General features: G+C 33.9%; 2 protein-coding genes across 2 annotated transcripts in view; one reads left to right on the top strand and one right to left on the bottom strand.

The window, feature by feature from the left end:
* Positions 1–20,763, bottom strand: part of LOC135834800 (uncharacterized protein in vnfD 5'region-like) — a 60,688-nt gene that overhangs the window by 22,978 nt on the left and 16,947 nt on the right. The window lies entirely within an intron of this gene.
* On the top strand, positions 12,866–20,489 carry LOC135838180 (uncharacterized). Its single transcript, XM_065353815.1, has 5 exons — positions 12,866–12,882; positions 12,940–13,011; positions 14,521–14,742; positions 16,285–16,405; positions 17,128–20,489. The coding sequence occupies exons 1-5, from the start codon at positions 12,866–12,868 to the stop codon at positions 17,362–17,364; spliced, it is 669 nt and encodes a 222-aa protein (XP_065209887.1). The 3' UTR covers positions 17,365–20,489.

Raw genomic sequence — 20,763 nt, 5'->3', positions numbered from 1 at the left:
GAAGGTGGTTTAAAACATTGTTCTAAAGTTTCTGACGAATTTTTTCACTGTCTTTTTCACGCACTTCTAATCAAAAATTCCCCCAGGCATTTATTTTATTTTCAATAAAAAATCCAAACGTACACAATTACCTGTATCAAAGTACCTAACAAGCGAAAATTGTTTTTACACTCTTCAAATTATTCATCTAATTAATAAGTAATCGTAGGTACCTATACCTACCCAGTTTTGCGCCGTTCTGAAGCTTTCGGCGGATTTAAAATTTTAGAATTTGAATGAGGTTTTTTGAAGGAAGTTCATTTTGAAAAAGAAACAGAACAAGCCCAAGCGATTTGTATTTAGACTTTCGAGGGCATAAAAACGATGTTTTTTTTAATGTAGTGAGACGAAAAGTGAATTTTTAAACTTGATTTCTTTTTTGGAAATTTCCATCTTGATCTCGAAAAAGAAAAGAATACAAACCCGAGCGAAGTGAGGTCAAAAGTTTTCGAAAATTTGTGTTTCAAGAAGTAAAAAATAATAAATCTTGCCGAATATTACCCAGTACCAATTTGCCGAATCGTCGAATGAAAGGGTACCCCCTGATAAGATAGGCAAAATGCCCTTAACCTCGGATTTCGATGAAACTCACAGGGTATGTTTAGTACCCCCAAAAACTAATTTTGGGCCCATAGCCCGCTCCCCACCCCACCCCCTCATCCGGGGGGCTAAAAAACGCGTTTTTCAGGAGAAAAATTCTACTTCAGCGCGTGTTTGAGATAAATTTATTCTGTATACGAATATAGTTACAGGATACATATTAGGGGTACTTCCCTGATTTTTTTCAGAATTTTTCATCAAATCGGGGGGAGAAGGGGTACACAAGAAAACTTAATCGACATTACTGTGGAACGAAAAAACATACCAAAACGATTTTTTCGTCAAATAGCCCTATGTATCTTTAGGTCTACTTTCTATAGAAGTCATCACCCGGCCATTTGAGATGGTGGGTCAAAGGGTATACCTGGGTAAAATAGGTGAAATGCCCTCCTCGGATTTCTGAAATTTTGATGAAACATTGTTGGGTACCTTTAAAAAAATGTTAAAAAACGCCTTTTTCAAGGGAAAAAAATCATGCTTCAACAAGTTTTGAAGAAAAATCTGTATTCACTCAAAATATATGGATGAGACAGTATAATGAAAGTACATATGTAGGTATTTGAGATTCTGCGTCGATCTATGCTATTGTCACCAAAATCCAAGGCCACTTTTAAAGTTCTACTGAGCGATTGAAAATTTGCAAATCTTTTTTTTTAATGGGGGCGGGGGTATTAGTAGTTGGTGTTTTGAAAATATTTTCTTCGCAAAAGTTTCGGTACAGTGACGAAAAAATATTGAAAAATGATATATGTATTTCTGAAACTGGGGAATATTGTGGAACGCAGTAATGCCAATATTTTAGGTTTCAAAAAATCGAGAAAGATTGGTGATTTCTCGAAATTGGCAATAACAATTAAAAATAATAGCATAGAATGGACGCAGAATCTCAAATATATTGATTTAGGACTGGGTCGTAATTTTTCTCAAAACTACTTGCGTGGGCTACAGTAAAAAAAAAAAACACGGTTTTATTTCGAAAATACCCCAACTTCGAGGGCACATGTTTTCCCTTTAGGGGCACTTTTGGAGCTAGAATTTTGCAGTACAACTTTCAACTCAAAATGACGGTTTTTGGTGAAATTGGTGAAAATCGACAGTTTTTTTCTTCTTTTTTTTCGTGATCTACCCTAGGTGTTGATGGGTCAAATGACCCTTTTTTTCGAAAATCAATATACCTAGTTCGAGGCTCTAAGTTCTGCATTAATGCTCGCGATAAATTTTCGTCGAAATATTTCAGTTTCCCGCGAAATTTTAACCCATTTTAATTGGTCCCATGATGTTTTCAAAAATCTTAAAAATCACGACTCGATTTTGAGCTTAAAATTCTTCAAAAAACTGCTGTAAAATAATTTTCGTTGAAATATTTGTAATTCTCGCGAAATTCACACCCATTTTGATAGGTCGCTAGGGAACTTTTGAATTACAGTAGGTATTTCGAGAGGCATAAAAACGATATTTTTTTTAATGTGATGGCGAAGAGTTTATTTTTCGGATTTTAAAATTTGAGAATTTGAATGAGGTTTATTTTTAGAAGGAAATTCATTTTGAAAAAGGAAACAGAACAAGCCCAAGGGATTCGTATTTTGAGAGGTATAAAAACTATGTTTTTTTTTACGTGAGGATGAAGAGTTTATTTTTCGGATTTGAAAATTTTAGAATTTGAAGGAAGTTCATTTTGAAAAAGGAAACAGAACAAGCCCAAGCGATTTGTATTTCGAGGGCATAAAAACGAATGTTTTTTTTTTTTATGTGAGATGAAAAGTGTAAGTATTTTTAAACTTGATTTCTTTGTTGGAAATTTCCATCTTGACTTCGAAAAAAAAAAGAATACAAACCAGAGCGAAGCGAGGGCAAAAGTCTTTGAAAATTTGTGTTTCAAGAAGTAAAAAATAACTAGCGGGAACCCGTGTGACGGGTACTCGGGCAGAGTGAACCTGGGTACCCATGTATATGTATCCGTAAATCACTGAGGAACATGATATTATGAGAAACAATCATAGAAATTGTGTAGTATAGTATTGACTGGCAGATGATTTCCAGTCGTTTTGGAGCTTCCAGTGACCTTTTGGAAATTACTGGAGCCTTCAGCGGACTATTCAGTACTCGAAATTGAATTTCCATAAAATTTTACCAAGCAGAGTTGGAAATCCAAAATTAATTCTGCACTCCAAATTTAACCCTAACGCAGTGCCTATCAAGTCTAAGTCTACTGCAGGTGGGTTCAAGTCATTTTGGAACCTCCAGCAAGTTTGTGAAAATTCCTATGGCCTGCAGCAAATTTGAGAAACTTGAAATTCCCACAAAATGTCATCAAATGGAGTTGGAAAATCGAAATTCACTCTGAAAACCAATTTCAATACGCTTTGAAGTCGACTGGACAATGGTTTCAAGTCGTTTTGAAGCTTCAAGCTATTTAAGCTAAACCAACCCGTTTTATTTGGAACCTCAAGAGGCTGTTTATTTAGAAACACTACAGTTTTTCAAAAAATGCCACAATACCAACATTGAATCGCGAATCGAGTCCATTGAGTCCATCTTTGATTTTGAATCGGATTCAATTTTTTGGGTGAAGTGAATCGCGTCATTTGAATCCAATTTTTTTGCGAATCTCCCCATCTCTGCACCTCACCCAACAGTCAAAACCATATTTCCCCGTCAAATCAAACATCAAAATACTCAACACGATCCCTGATGATTATCATTTAAAATCCTTTCACTAAATAAAATAATTTCCCCGTCAAATTAAATCAAGCACGAATTGTGGTTAGGTACCTATTATTACCTATTTATAATTTTCGAAAATCATCTTATCTCACTCAACCATGCCTAATTTTCCCATCAAATCAAATAAAACTTGAATATGAATTGTGGTCATTAATAATTTTAAAAAACCATCACATCTCGTTCAATCCCCGTAAAATCAAACACAAATAATAGGTATTTAATAATTTTTGAAAATCTGCTTATCTGACTCAACATATTTCCCCATCAAATCAATCAATGACATCAACCCTGGCTGGTAACATTATTTCTTAGTAAGTAGGTACTTCTACCTACCTAATTAATGCATTTTTACTTGGAGCGATCAATCATATTATCTACTTCAATGAACAAAAATAATTGTATTTTACGAGTAAGCCCTGCCTCCCTTCAAACCACCTACTAATGTCTAATCTTATTCTGAAGATAATGAGAAATGTTAGGACGATCATATTCGTCAATCAAGATGTAAACTTTCTTCCCCGTATATCTGTGCAGCATACGACTGAGAAATATCAAACTTTGTTCCAATTCCAAATAGTTATTCTTTTTGCCGAATAAATACCCCCGTCCCCCGTCAAATCAAAAATCAATTGCAATAAATTTTTGGAAATTGTCTACTAAAAAGCGGACATCCTACTTCCCCATCAAATCAATAATCAATCATTCTGGTAATTAAATTTTGAAAATCCTCTCACTCAACAGAGAAGAGTACATCCTACATCATGCTTCCCTGTCAAATCAATAATCAATCCTGGTAATTTAAGTAGTTGAAATTTCGAATTGAAAAATATTCGCATTTTAAATAACTTTAATTGATTTGGTGCAAAATGAAAAAAAAAAAAAAAAAAAAAAAAAAAAAGCGTTCGTGTGTACCTATTTCACGTACCTACCGAACGTTGTAAACAAACCAACGCTGGGTAACGTGAAAAAGCCAAAAAATTTACATACTTTCGCTACTGGGGATTGGATTTTTATATAATTAGATGTTTTTCTTTTATCTCAGGCTCTTATCCGAAATTTTGCTGAATTTTACGGTTTTACCCAGTACCAATTTGCCGAATTGTAGAATGAAATTTTGGTGACATAATCGTAGTTAGTTTACATGTTATTTTATGCACTGATTGGCAATTAATTTAGGCAGTTAAAAATAAAGTTGTGGCTTATTACATCGTTGAAGTGTTGTACAAAATAGGCAACAAAAAATAAATGCAGGTGAGAGGCGGTTCTTGGCGTCAACTTGATCATGGCGGTGTTAAATTCATATTTGAAATAAAATTGTCCTCAAATTCGAGTTCAATAGCCTCAAATTAGTATGGGAAAAATATATATTTTCAGTTACCTATCTTAATTGCAGTTTTCCCCCAAAATTGATGAATTTTAATTTTTTTCAAAAGAACTTTTGGCTTTAAGAAAATGGTCAAGTACGAGCCATTGGTTTTTCACATGTCAATCGCTCACCTATCTTTCCATTGACATTATACCTCTTTGATATGGACTGCTAATGTAAATCACAAGTTTCCACACAAGTACCTATTAAGCGAGAAGTAGGCAGTTCACATTCAATGCAAAACAGAATTTTGAAAAAATCAAAATTCATTAATCTTGGGCGGAATAAGATTGAATATAACCAGAAAATAAATGCGAAACAGGTCTACCCACTAATTCGAGGTCGCTAAACTCGAATTTTGATTCCATTTTTATGCAATTGTAAACCCTGCCCCCTCAAGCGCATTTTACTACAAAATTCACCCCCACTCTTGACAATTTTATTTTTGTTGAAAAAAAAATCTACAGGCCTATCAATGGTGTATTGATTCGGCCATATACAAAAATTCAGCTCATTCGGTAGGTTTGCGACCAAAATAACCCCAAAAAACGCATTTTTGGTACATTTCTCACCTAAGCGAGAAATATCCATGTGCTGTATATGAGCTGTAGTACACTTTGCATCGTGATCTTAAAAACGAGTAAAAATAGTAAAAAAATTCATTTTCTGAAGTTGTAATCGTCGGAAGAAGCTGAAATCTGGTACATGACTGTTTCAGTACCTCATTGATGCGTGTGTACAAAAATTTTTCCAAAAAAAATTTCAATAGGAGGGGGGCGGGTCTTGAGATACACTTTGTGGTGAGAGTTCTGGGTTGAAATTTGGGCTGAAATGGAATTATAATTCGAGTTCAGCGATCTCGAATTAGGGGGGGGGGGGCTGTTTGGGGTTAATTTTCTGCTCATATTTAGCTCAAAATGGACAAATTTTGATTTTTTTCAAAATTCTTTTTTGTCTATTTTTAAGTAAACAATTCGTATAATCGAAAAAATTATAAGAGCTAAACTTCTTCAGCATATGGAGCTCTACAGGAACATAAGGTTTGAAAATGTTGAGTTCCCAATTTCTTCACCCCATTCGAGTTGATAGGAAATAGGAATGAGAAAGTAGGTAGTTAACATTTCAAACTTTGTGTTACTGCAGAGCTTCATGCGCTGAAGAAGTTTAGCTCTTATAATTTTTTTGATTTTTCGAATCGTTTACTTAAAAATAGACAAAAAAGAATTTTGAAAAAAATCAAAATTTGTCCATTTTGAGCTAAATATGAGCAGAAAAGTAACCCCAAACAGCCCCCCCCTAATTCGAGATCGCGGAACTCGAATTATGATTCCATTTCAGCCCAAATTTCAACCCAGAACTCTCACCACAAAGTGTATCTCAAGACCCGCCCCCTCCTATTAAAATTTTTTTTTGGAAAAATTTTTGTACACACGCATCAATGAGGTACTGAAACAGTCATGTACCAGATTTCAGCTTCTTCCGACGATTATGTACAACTTCAGAAAATGAATTTTTTTACTATTTTTACTCGTTTTTAAGATCACGATGCAAAGTGTACTACAGCTCATATACAGCACATGGATATTTTTCTCGCTTAGGTGAGAAATGTACCAAAAATGCGTTTTTTGGGGTTATTTTGGTCGCAAACCTACCGAATGAGCTGAATTTTTGTATATGGCCGAATCAATACACCATTGATAGGCCTGTAGATTATTTTTTCAACAAAAATAAAATTGTCAAGAGTGGGGGTGAATTTTGTAGTAAAATGCGCTTGAGGGGGCAGGGTTTACAATTGCATAAAAATGGAATCAAAATTCGAGTTTAGCGACCTCGAATTAGTGGGTAGGCCTGTTTCGAATTTATTTTCTGGGTATACCTATGTATTTAGTTCAAAATGGACGAATTTTGATTTTTTTCTAAATTTGTTTTTGTCTTTTTGTAAGTTAACGATTCGTATGGTAAAAAAAGTGATCAGAACTAAACGTCTTCAACGTATGGATGTGAATAATAAAATATAAACTGTGAAAAAATAATTTTTTCGCGTTGTAACTATTAGATCAAAAATTTGAAATAAGAATCTAGCAATAATATACCTACATTAGCGATATTTTGGTACCTATACCTACTGTTTCTTCAAAAAAAAAAAATTTTGGGGTGAAATTTGACAATGTAAGGGTTTGGTTCATATTGGAGAATTGAGGATTAAATTGACTTCAAATTCGACCTCTGCAGTGACCACGAATTAGGAGGGAAATAAATTTTTGTTTGGGTAGGTATAGTTACCTATATCGTGCAGTTATTATTATTACCTCGTTATTCTGTTCAAAGTTGATGAATTTTGATCAATTTACTCCCAAAATGGATGTTTTGAAGAAATAGTGCACTAACATATCGCTTATATAGGTATTGCTAGATTCATGTTCCAAATTTTAGCTTAATGTAGTGGTTACAACTCGAAAAAATGATTTTTTCACAGTTTATATTAATTTTTTACATGGCGAAAGTCCGAAAGAAATACAACCCAATACTTACAGCTAACACTAATACGCCGCGATGTTTTTCGCGTAAGTAGTACCTAGGTGAAAATCTAATGAAAACTTCATCACCATTTCAATAGCTGTCTTATACATTTCTCTTTTTCCAAACAACTGCTTCTGTTTTTTAAATTTTTTTCCAACTGTTAGGTACTTATTTTTGAAAACAAAACATGAGGAAAATATTAAAAAGAATACAGCATTTTGTTCTATATATGATTTGATATGTTTTTTAAAAAAAATTTTTGATCATCATTTTAAAAAGCTCTAAAAGCAACTATGGCATCGTGCAAGACTAGTTAGACTAACAAGAGAACCTTTCGAGGTGTCCACCACTGATTTGAACGAGGCCACGATTTTCGGAAAGAGCATGGTCTAAAACCCCCAACACCAAATTTTCAGCTGCCCAACTTCATTTTTCGATTTTTGGCGAACGTTTGAAACTTCAAAATTGACTTTTTTTGGTGATTTATGCTTTCTTCAAAAACGTACGTATTTGATGAGTAAAAATGATCAAAACAAGTCCTAAAACTGATATTATTCCCCAAATCCAAATTTAACCATTTCCAGCCATTCTGGAGCCTTCAGCGCGACTTTTCAATTTCTCCAGAATTTTAAATTTGCTCTAGAAGACGTGAATATGAAGTTGGGCAGCTGAAAATCGAGTTGTGTGTTATGCTCGACCTGTTTACGAATGTGTTCACATTAGAGCCGATTCTGGAAGGGACACCTCAAGAGTGGTTTTTTGGCCAGCTTTTTTCATAATAAAAATACCTATCCAAAAATCAAAAATTTCTCGTTTGCGAGAAAATTATCGAAATATGCGCGAATCGCTGTATTTCGTCATTAATCAAGCCCACAAGGGTAAATTTCCCCATTTTCAGCCTTTCTGGAGCCCCTGGAGAAATTGAAAAATAGTTCTGGAGGCTCCATAATGGTTGGAAATGGTGAAATTTGGATTTGGGGAATAATACTTATCAGTTTTAGGACTTGTTTTGATCATTTTTACTCATTACTCATCAAATACGTACGTTTTTGAAGAAAGCATAAATCACCAAAAACAGTCAATTTTGAATTTTCAAACGTTCGCCAAAAATCGAAAAATGAAGTTGGGCAGCTGAAAATTTGGTTTTGGGGGTTTTAGACCATGCTCTTTCCGAAAATTGGAGGCGGACACTTCAAGAGGTTCCCTCTTCCCTTGTAAGTAGGCTACTTAAAATTAGGGGATTACGTATCACATTCGTATAAATAATATGTATAACGCCGGGGGAAAACATCAACACAGGTCTCGTCTCTGTCTAATCCATCTAACTTACGTTATACGTTAATTTATAAAAATGAATGCTTAAAATAACGATTCCGCTATTCAACCATTTGCGACTTCGCGTCTTCCTATTTCATTCATTCATGGGTGAAGATCGGGGGGGGGAGGGGTGAAGTCGGAAGGGTCTTTAGCAGTTTACTGTTACATGTGTTACATGGTTAGTATAGAGCAGGTAGAGGGTGTACAGAGGGAAGTAGCTGTACCATAGCTACGCATTTCCGTCTGTCGCATTTATAAATGAACAATGAACCAGTTTGAAAAAAAAAAATCAGGATCGACCCACCCGCTGACCGCTACCATCTAAAATCAAATCAAGTACATATTTTAAAAGGGAGACATTCGTGTTAGTTGCATACACTGACAACTCGCATCCTTGGTAAATTCAACGTTTCAAAAATCTATAGGTTGGCAGCGACTCTGCATTACCTGGATCTTGCCTCACACACAACGTTCCGTCATTCTATTTTCACAATAAAACTGGTTATATGGTCGGGCTTCAAAGGTAGAGCCGGCGGCAAAACGTTGTGAGTAAGGCAAGATCCAGGCAACACAGTGCCGCTGCCAACCCACAGATTTCTGAGACGTTAAATTTAGCAGGGATGAAGTCTTGTCAGTGTGTGCATTTAATGGGAATGGAAATCTTGTTAGTTGTTTGAAAAAATGTTTTATTGGTTGTGGACAGTGGATCCTGTTTTTTTTTTCCAACAAACTGGTTCCTCTAGAAACGCCGCGCCGTGTTCTAGAATTGATATGTGACCTATTCTACATATCCTATAGTAAACACCCTTCCAATTTTACGATCATGAATGAATGGCAAAGAGGATATTGAATGATTTTTTTTACATGAAGTGGGTTTTACGTTTGCTAGTGCTTGTCAGTTGTCACCAATAAAATACATACTCTTTGTACATACCAACGAAGCCGAAGTGTTTTGCGGGCTGTAGGCGAAATAGCGCATAGGCCTAATAGCTTTAGTAATGGTCCGCTAATTAGTAATTTAATTTCACGTATTACCTAATGCAAGAATTTAGACTTCATTCAAAAAAATGTATTTACCAAGGTAAGAAGATGCGCCTATACAAAATGCTGTTTTTTCCTCCTAATGTATTTCAAAAAAACTGTATTTAGAAGAAACAAAACTCGAAACTAAAAAGTACGATATGAAAGACGAAAGTAGATTAGGGTCATTCCATGTCAACTTGACCAAAAAAAAAATGCGATTTTGAAAGTCATGCCTTTCGATTCAGCTAAAACTTTTTTTTACAATGTCTACTTCAATTATTTTTACATTGTCTCGAGGTACTCAACTTCAGCAGTGCATGCCTCCAAAGATATGACACTGATTAAAGCTGATTCCAGAGTTCGAAAGGGCATTGCATTTTGAACTTTGTATGTATTTTGAAATTTTCAAAAGTTGAAAGTTGAACTTTCAAGAAAAACAAAAAGGAAGACATAAAATTAACATTTGAATTATTTAAACAACTTATCCAAAGGTCCGATTAATCAGCGATTAATCGATTATGGACAGTTGAAAATATTCGGCGATTATCAATCGGATATAATCGATTATAATCGTAATCGTTACACCTCTGGATGAACGAGTAGATAGGTAGTTTACATTCTATGCCTCCATGTCCATCTTACTAATGTTGATTGGTAGTAAGATCAAGTAAGTAGGTAAATTACATTTTAAATCTCCATGCTCTTTTAGTGATAAAAAATACATTGCATTTTTAGGCCTGATAATTTTATTGCTGATTTAAAAAGTTGAAGCTGAAAAGTTTTTAAGAAAAGATGAAGAGATGAGGTGTACCCAGTTGAACTGTTTGAGTTGTAATATGACTTTTTACTGATAGGTATAGGTAATTAATTTAATTCGAATTTCAAGATACTTGGTAGACAGTTAGGATTTAACAGGCATTTGATATTTTTTCTCATTTTTAACAGAGTGCTTTAGGGTTTTTATTACTTCTGTTTCCGTTAGGCGAGTAATCTGTGACTAATCTGCATGCCCGGCTGATTGAGTGTTCTCGGAAGAAGTTGACCACTAAATTTAGAATAGCCACTGAACTGGTTATTGTTGAAATACATATTATAACATCCTCGTAGCCATGTGCTACGTACTTATTTGGCGCTAAACACATAACCAAGGATCATGACATTGACAAGTAGTCTACTAAAATGTATTGGAAATGTATATTGTGTAGACTAACACTTGTAACAGATCACGCTCGCTTTGGGTAATAAAATTTATTACCCCAACTGTGATCGCCGATGACATTGCGGGCTTGCTGTCGAATGACCTAAGATATTTTTGTAAAGAATTACACCATTTGAAATAAATGTTCACACCTCCACCCACCCTTGAAAAAAAAAATAGATTTCACTTCCTGACCATTCCCTAAAAACGAATGGTCTTTTGTTTCCTTTTTTTTTTGTCCATCTTCAACAGGGATGATACAAGTGATCGTATAAATGTGTCCCGGAGTTCTCAAAATAATTAAATGCACCCTTGACCCGCGAAAACAGATTCGAAGAAACATACAAAACCCAAGCTGACACATTGACTGACATAAAAAAATCAAGTTAGAAATCGTGGGTGATACCAATCCATTGGTTGTTGACATCTCAGTTTTCGATGTGTGTTTCAAGTGTGTGTTTCAAGTATAGTTACGTACTGTAAAGCATTTTAAGTCGTGATTTATCTTATTGTTTCTGTTATTTAAAATGAATAACATAGTTCAAACTTTAAATTTTTCTGTACGTAGTGCAAGGTGGTATTTTTCGGGAGATGGCTATTATTACAGAATATCAAAACCAGGACAGACGTTATATTTAGAATGCATCAATAGAAAATCCAACCCCCGTTGTTACGCTACTGGTAAGTCAAAGCAATGTAATTCAAATTATAGGTATATACTTATGTGCAATACGTCCATTGATATGTTTTCGAGGTTGTAAAATTCGAATCTGCAGTCATTTTTTGTAGGGGTTGATGGTGAGACAGGGGGTGGGGAAAGTTTTAAATTGTGCTTATATGATCGTGTGATATGTCGATTAATATGTTTTTGAGATCGTACTGTTCAAATCTGGAGTTATTTTTTTGATAGGAGTTGGAAGTGAGGCGTGAGTCGGTGAAAATTTTCAAATTTTGCTCATATCATCGACTAATATGTTGGGTGTGATGATTTTGAGATTTTTGATATCGTTGATTTGAAAAATTCATTTTATACTTATCTCAAATAATGTATTTCAATCAAAATTGAATGCAGTAAGTACATCAGGTTTCAATCTTAAAATTGCGATATTTCAGCAATTGTGAAAAAATTGATGTATTTTTAATGGAAAAATGACTGCAAACCAAACCGGCACTATAAGGCAAAAAAATGGTAACACATAGTATACATCACTCCAAAATACACATTCCTATGCAGAAGAGAACACACGATATTGCCGAAATATAAAAAAGACTGTAAACTTTGGAAATCAGTGGTATAAGAAAACATGGAAAAGCAAAATTGGAATTTTTCACCTCCCCAATCCTCACCCCACCCCAACCAAAAAATAACTCCAGATTCCAACTCTACGACCCCGAGAACATATCAATCGATCTATTACTTACTGAATAGATAATATAAGCAAAATTTGAGATTTCTCCCCTCCCCTCCATATGCGCTTAGACCTTAAAACAAAAAACAGAGTAAAACAAAAAACAGAGTGAGTTTTTTAAAGGGTACCCCCCCCCGGTAAAATTGATCCATTTGACCCCTATTTTTACGAATGCGTTGAAAAAGTTGAAAAATTCCCTTCACTCGATTAAATAAACTCATCACAAAAAAAATCAAAATTCACAAAAAAATTTAAAACATAAACGAATTTTAATTTGTTTGTTATGAGTGTGATTTTTATCAACCTTTTCATGAAATGCATCAGAAAGAGGTCAAAATAAGGCGACTGAAGAAATTTAAAATTTTTTTAATGTTCGAAATTGAAAATCGAATTTTTTCTAATTTTGATTTTTTTTGTGATGAATTCCTTTTATTGAGTAAAGGGGTTTTCAACTTTTTCAACGGATACGTAAAAATGGGGGTCAAATGGATCAACTTCACTGAATTTGCGAGGAAAAAAAACAGTCTACTCAGATTCATCAATCTTACCCTGCTGTCACTCGCATATTGTAGGTTACTTACATATGTATTGAAAGATGAAATAAGTTTATCATTTGAATTACAGCCAGAACATCAGCTCTTTTGAATGGGCCTCTCATTCACAGCTACAATGACCCTGGAGGTAAGGTAGGTACATGTTTGCAATCCTAATGTAATACGACATGAGGTTGAGATACTTCGCAGAGAATTGCTGGAGGAAAGCTCAATCAAGTCTACGACTCCTTTAAAAAGATTGTACAACGCCAAATGCAGCAGGTGAATTTCAATAACTTTATTTTAATAAATTGAACGTAGGTAAATATTAGAACCTAATTACCCAACTTATCAGGGGTGCGGTGAAGGCACTTTCTTGAGTAGCAACTCCTCGTTGACGATTTGGGGGGGGGGGCTTTTTTTTGGTTGATAAATTCGCGAATACTTGCTTGCACACAGCAAAATAAGTAGGTATAGATGCCCCCCTAATCTTCACGACCCCCCTTATCCCTTATATATTTTCAAACTATGTATTTTAAAAACCGATAATAATACCTATCAAAAAATAACAATTATTTTATCTATTTTTTCAACATTTCTAAAAAAGGGAAAAAACGATCAAGTTTTTTCATTCCGCATAGACATAGGTAGTGTTGTAAAGGGCCCCCCTAAATTTGAACAACCTCCTAAATACGAGTGCCCCCCTCAATCAAAATAATCCCCGCTATTTTCTATCCTAAAAATCAATTGATTCGAAAAATGAAATAAAAATATTTATTTTTGAATAAGAATATCTCGACACGTTGTGTTGTGTATGGTAAAACGTTTCGTGTTTTTGAACTGCACTACGTACTTGAGTGTGTGGCGATAGAAATTTTTTTGCAATAAAAACTCAAAATTGTTGATAATTTAAACATTTTTTTGATTTTTTAAAAAATTGCAGGGATCCGAACCGAAAAAAATCGGTTAAAGGTTACAGGTTCCTAAAGGTTACTGAGAAAATGGTTCCGGTGAATGGTTGCAGGTTAATTACCCAAAATTAAAAATTTGGTTTCCTGGTTATGGGTTCAGAAAAGTTAACGAAATTTTTTTTGAATTTTTTTAAAATAAAATTTTCAAAATGCGTGTAGTATATACACTGGTTCTTATTATTTATTCAACAGTGTAACAATCTCAAACCTACAAATAAACCATTTTGAACCCACTTCTGTGAAATTTCAAAAAATATTGTCCATTTTTTCAAAAATAAATAACCATTTCTCGCCTTTAAGGACTCTTCAAATCCAGACAAAGTTCAGAATATGAATAGTTATAAATGAAAAATTCATCAATTTTTTCAATTTTCGCACAAAAAATACTGAAGAATTTTGATTTTATTTTAAAAAGTTGGAAAAAAATGAAAAATTGAATTATATCTATTAACCATAATTAACCGAAGTTTTTTAAAGGTCACAGGTTAACGGTTAGGAAAATAAAAATTTCAAATTCGGGTTCCGGTTCCGATTTTTTAAATTTCGGTTAAATGTTATTGGATAAAAATTATTTCTCTGAAAATTTCGGGTTCAATTCCAGTTACGGTTGAGACTGAAAATTGGAAAATTTGAGGTTCGAAATTTTGAAAAAATGATGGGAGGGTCAAATGAGTGGGGCACTCATGATAGTTTAAGGGGGGCGCTACTCATTGACCTAGGGGGATCACCGCACCCCTGCAACTTATTATATGAACAAATTTACTCATTTTTCAATTTCAATTTGAATTTTTTGTATCTTTGTTATTTTATAATGCAATAGGGTTCGTTCCGATGTATCTTCATACACTCCTTATAAAAAAGTAGTCAAAGGACTGCAGAAACGACGATCTAAAGCCTATCCACCGAGACCAGATACGCTTATAGAGCTAGGTGAAATGTTGAATAACGATGAGCAGATATTAGGAAAGACTATAGATGGAGAAAACTTCTACCTAGATGCACAAGAAAATGTTCTTCTCCTTTTATCTCCTGAAACTAAACAGTGAGTAGATGTAGATACTGTAAAATGTTTTTTGAAAATCCAGTGATCCAGGCTAATATCAAATATCAAACTTCTATTTCAGTTTGCTTAATAATAATGAGGCCATTTTAACAATGGATGGTACTTTCAAGTGCACTCCAAAGAAGCCCAAAATATACCAATTGTTTACCATAGGCGCGATTTATCGTGGATCGGTAAGATATTCTCAACTCATAAGTATAAGGATAGAAAGCCCTATTTGTCGACCCGGCTCTTAAATCCAGGATTTTTGCACGAGGGGTCGCCCATTTTTTTCAAAATCAGATCCTGTTTACAGGTCATCAAACAATGACGAATGACGCAAATTAGACATGTTTTCGATTTTTGGAGGAGCTGTGGGGCTTCAAAGTTCTCCAAAATGGCTGAAAATGGAAAATTTCAGTTGAAAATTGCTCCGGTTGTACGTACGTGGTATAGAATTTAGAACTTTTTTTCAAATTGTAGTACTTTGAGAGGGCAATCGGTATTATGTCAAAATCAGTTTTGACGCTATCAAAAACCAAATAAAATCGATTTAAAGCTTATAACTATTTAAACATAACCACGATGTTCGCGAGTAAAAATTATGAAAAATTCTCAGTTTTAGTCCTTTTCATGTAACATATCAAAAAATTGGACTGACATTTTTTTCATTTTCGAGAAAAGAAATACAAGTTTAGGACTTATAGCAAAAATACCTACCATGTCAATTTTTGCATTTTTGAGATATTTTACTAAGTAATGTGTAGAATGTAGGTAGATGAACTTTTAAAAAAATTTCCCTCCCTCGCAATTTGTCAACGAATTGACGAGAAATCCATTTTTCATGCTCTAAATTTCAAGAGTGAAACATAATAAAAACATTTCACCGCTATTTTAAACAAAAGCAGAAAATCTAAAAATTGAATATTTTTGCATTTTTGAAATATTTCACCAATATGTAGAAGGAACCCCCCTCGGACAAAAATCCGCCGATTTGACATGGAATGTATGTACTACTGAGTAAAATAGGTATATACTCGTAATGTCGTAATATAATTCTAGACTTTCTGTTAACGAATCCATGACCTTATTGATTTTTGATTTTTCTGTTTGAGATAGGGAGGTATCTTTTTTTTAAACTGTAGCTGTAAACTTACGCTTTAAACAAAAACATATCGACTTTTTTATGATCTATTCTATAATAATAAAAAACGTGTTTTAATGGACAAAGTGCATGAATTTGGCAACCACTCGTGTAATGCATGCATTAGGCAATTTTTTGTCAAATACGCGAATTTAACATAACACATACCTACCTACATTTGTTGCACTCCAAGAAAAGAAAACTTGAAAATCACGCTTTGTGATATTCACCAAACCCATCTAGATAGAAAATGTATTGGTAGGTACATACCTACATATGTGTATAGGTAATTCATAGTTTTCATTTCTACTTTTTTTAGTTTTTCATCATTGCATTCGCTTTAATGATGAACAAACAAGCGGTCTCCTACAAATGGATATTTGAACGTCTGCAACAAGAAATTGGAAACTGGCAGCCGATGCATGCGTCATTAGTGATTTTGAGTCCGGCTCTTACGCAGCATTTCATGCCCTGTTTCCAGCAGCCAGAATGCAGGGCTGCTGGTTTCATTTTTCTCAGGTAAATAATAATACGAGTATGTATAACAAACATATTATGGTGATGGCGCGCAGGCCCCAATTTCGAAGTCTTAGTTGCAACATTTCAATTTAAAGTGAAGCATATCAAAAAAATTGTTACTCAAAAACAGCAGGTACAAAAAAACATGTTCTTATGCAAAATCACTCCTTTTGAAACAATTGAAAGTTTTGAAGCAGATACAGAAAATTTTTTGATAAATCTGCCTCCCCTTTTCATTTTTTGTCGACTTGTGCGGCCATTGTCGCCAGTTTTTTTCACAAAAAAAGATATGGGGAGAATGTATGTACCTACATGTAAGACAAAATTCAGATACAAAAATTAGAAACTTTTAAAAAAATCACAAAATTTTATTCAAGTGTTCGATGTTTTCCTCATTTTACCAACTGGCAAGAGAACCTCTTGAGGTGTCCACTGGACTGCGATTTTTGGAAAGACCATGGTTCAAAACCCTCAAAACCAAAATTTCAGCTGCCCAACTTCATTTTTCAATTTTTGGCAAATGTTTGAGATACCAAAATTGATGGTTTTTGGTGATTTGTACTGTACAGTGTACTTGATCAGTAAAAACGATCAAAATAAGTCCTAAAACTGATAATAATTCCCCAAATTTAAATTTCACCGTTGCCAGTTATTCTGGAGCCTCCAACACGATTCTTCAATTTGAAATTGTAGAGAATTTAACGTTTTCATTCGTTTTACAGGCGATAGAGAAACGTGTGAAAACTTTGGGGCTCACAGGATTAGCCAAAGAGAATGCGGAAGTAAGGAGGACCATTAAGATGTTAATGGCGATCGCCTTACTCCCAGAGAATGAAATTGCTCAAGCTTACGATATGGTGAGGACCCATGCCTACATAACAAACCTTCTTGGCATTCCTAAATTGGTTGAGCTTTTGGATTATGTGGAAGCTTACTGGTTAAATGGTAAGGTATTTTGAAAAAAAAATTGAAAAGGGAAGTGTGACTATTTATATGGTGACTAATTTGCTTGTTTGTTGTTTTAAATGTACTCAGTGATCACTCCACAACGACTTACAGTGGCAAACAGTGGTGCTAGAACGAATAACGACCAAGAGGCTTTTCATAAGCAAATAATATTTATGCGTTTTTGGGTGAGAAATTATTGTTAGAAGTCTTAATTTTCATTTCCCTTCCTAGGTAATAGGTATCTAATTAATGTTATTTTATTCACTTCTTAGAGGCTTTGAGGGAAGTGCAACATGTCCATGCGAGTAACATCAAATATGTGCTGCGAACGAATGATACTGTGACTTTCCCAAAAGCTAGAAAGTGGAGGGAGCATGACCAACGAATTTTGAATTCCATTGCAACATACGCTGAAGACCACGACATATACCATCATCTCCGTCGAATCGCTCACAGCGCGGAATTCGATTTAATGAGTAATTCATATTTCATTAGACATTATTACCTAATAATTAAGTCAGCATAGTTATAATCAAATTTCAATCATATGTTGTAGATATATTATTGCAAGAGGTGAATGGAGAAGAAGATGTTGACGGAGATTTACAACCCAACATTGAAGAATTGATGGAAGAATTGGTGGAAGAAGTTCATGAAGTGTATGAATAATTTAGTTACCTTGTTTTTGTTTTTTGTTCTATTATTTATATGTATGTAGATGTAGGTACTAAGTTATATAAGAATATGACTGAGTAGGTATGAGTAAGGGAATCAAACCCTCCTCTTGAATTTTGAAATTCTGAAGGAATCAAACATCGCGCCGAGAACTCCCAAACAGTTCGAAAGTGTTAAATTTGGGTTGTGGGGTTGGTTTTTAAATTTCCTCACAAACAGGAAAATTAATTTTTGGATTTTTTCCTATACATTTTCCAGTAAAAAAAAAAAAACACACTTGGTGTTTATGGATACATCCTACCAAAATTTTAGCAGTCCAAATTGATTTTTTTGATTTTTAGAAAATTTTTGAATATTCAAAATTCATTAATTATAATATATTATATTTTTGGAGACGAATGCTTTAAAAAAACCCTGGTAGGTAGGTACATATCCATCTAGTAAATTTTTTCAAATAGCTTCATGTTATTTAAAAACAACGCAACATCCAAAATTTCACATTTTTGAGCTGTTGAGGAGCCTTTGGCGCGATTTTTGATTCCTTTAGAATTTTGAAGTTCAGTGGAGGGGGGATTAATTATAGACAAGAATCAGCCATTTGTGCAAATTACTAAAATTACCCCCACACAGAAAAGTTCTGATTTATTTTGGGACGGCGAATTCATTTCCGGCGTCAGATTTTAATCAAAGCGCACTGTTCTCTCGGAATGGCAATAGTTTTGGGCTCAAGCTCAACAAATACATGATAAACTGCAAATAAGTTGTCAAATTTTTCTGTTTTAAAAATGTTTTCTGCCTAACTCGAGGTCGCTGAACCCAAAAGTGGCATTGATTTTTTAACCCAACCTCAAATCTGTCAGAAAATTTAATTACAAGTGCGAAATTCTGTGTGTTTATTAGGTCATTTTTGAGCTAAAAAAAAGTACTTTTTCAGTAAAAAGAAGCGCTATCAGGGCGATTGGACACTGGAATTGAATTTCCCATCTCAGAAAACTGACCCATTAGATCGACTTAGGTACATATTTTCAAAATATTTATGTGCTGGTTCAAATCCAAAACTTTCGACGACAATCACTTTTCAAAATAATGAAAAAGTCATACTTCATGAACAAGTACTCATAATTCATAAATGAAAAAAGCTGAAATTCGATCTGTAGGCCTATCATATTTTTCATCTTTCCAGTCGATTGTGGATGAAGTACTGTTGTGGAGGCTTGAGCGAATTTGTGGATCCACCAGTTTTTGAAAAAACGTTGTGAGTAAAGTAGGGTAAAAATGAATGTCGGCGCCATCCAGTAAACTTGGATTTGTCATTCTTGTAACCCATTCGATCGATTTAGGAAACTATTTTCAAAATCTTTCTGTGCTGTTCAAATCTAAAATTCTCTCCAATATTTTATAGAAGAGAAAAAAATTATCCTATGCAAACGAGGCATAAATGAAAAAAAATAAAAATTGTTTGTGTTCCCTATTTTTTACTTCGCGAGTCGATTGGTGATGGCCTTAATCGATCGAATGGGGTGCAAATGTAACAAAATAATCCGAGTAGGTGTTCAGTTTCATTTTCACCCTGCTCACAACGTTCTTTTGGAAACTGGAGAATCTGAAAATCATCTGATGTCTCCCAAATGGTAGCTACTTCATCCTTCAACAATCAACTGCAGAGATAGAAAATATGGTACAACCGGAATTTACTCTTTTTTCATTTACTTGTCTGCGAACCATAACTTTTTCATTTTTGAAAGAAATTCATCAATTGAGAAAATTTTGAATTTGATTCGGCATGCATAAATTGTGAAAATAACTTTTTCATTTTTGAAAGAAATTCATCAATTGAGAAAATTTTGAATTTGATTCGGCATGCATAAATTGTGAAAATATGATCCATGTGCTTAAATCGACCAAATAGGTCATACAAAGATGGTAAACCTACAATTTATCGGTGCTGAATATTATTCTCGCCCTGAGATGCTCTATGTATTCTTCATCGTCTGGTTGAAAAATTTTAGTAGGTACACGTTGAGATATGTTAATGGCTTGTAAAGATTCCTAAGTAGGCCTACCTATACATAAGTATAAATATTTTTTATTTACTTACGGGGTTCAAAATATTCTTCAAAAACTCAACGCTTGAGGCTGGAGTTTGAATTATTACATTTTAAAATAGGTATACGTAACCATACTTTCGCATTTTTTTAAACTTTGTCTGATAAACTATACACATCAATTAACTTTCAATGTTACGTAGTTTTATGTTTCGTTTGTTCTGGTTTATTTTATTAAAAGATAAACGATCATATTGAAATTTGTTATTCCTGGAAATGTGTACTGTTCACTTACATTCGATTATGGTTGAATTTTGCAGCATCACTATAAAACCACTTATTAGCACTGGTTTCTTTTTTTTTTTTTAATATCGGCTAACGTTGCATGGTAAATGCAATCTCAAAGTGTAGTTGAAAAAAATTCATCGATGCACTGAAAAAAAAAAACAATAAAAATTACTATTTCAGTATAGTAACCGGATCCAATCCAAAAATAATAGTGATTTTTACTCAGCCAAAAAATACATTTTACTATAGAATTAGGTAAAATTTATTACTCTCATAGTAAAATTTACTAATCTCATAGTAAAATTTACTAAATCTCATAGTAAAAATCGCAATATTTTTGAATGGGATCCGGTTACTGTATGAAATAGTAAAAATTATCCATAATTTTTTTTCCGTGTGCTT

This window comes from Planococcus citri, chromosome 2, assembly GCF_950023065.1.
Source record: "Planococcus citri chromosome 2, ihPlaCitr1.1, whole genome shotgun sequence".
NCBI classification, from domain to species: Eukaryota; Metazoa; Arthropoda; class Insecta; order Hemiptera; family Pseudococcidae; genus Planococcus; species Planococcus citri.
This window is presented reverse-complemented; position numbering and strand designations above follow the sequence as displayed.

What these genes read in the sequence shown, in the direction of transcription:
- LOC135838180 (XM_065353815.1), top strand. An exon ending in TACAACGCCAAATGCAGCAG is followed by an intron (nt 13,012 to 14,520) that starts GTGAATTTCAAT and finishes ATAATGCAATAG; the next exon opens with GGTTCGTTCCGATGTATCTT. An exon ending in TTATCTCCTGAAACTAAACA is followed by an intron (nt 14,743 to 16,284) that starts GTGAGTAGATGT and finishes GTCTGCAACAAG; the next exon opens with AAATTGGAAACTGGCAGCCG.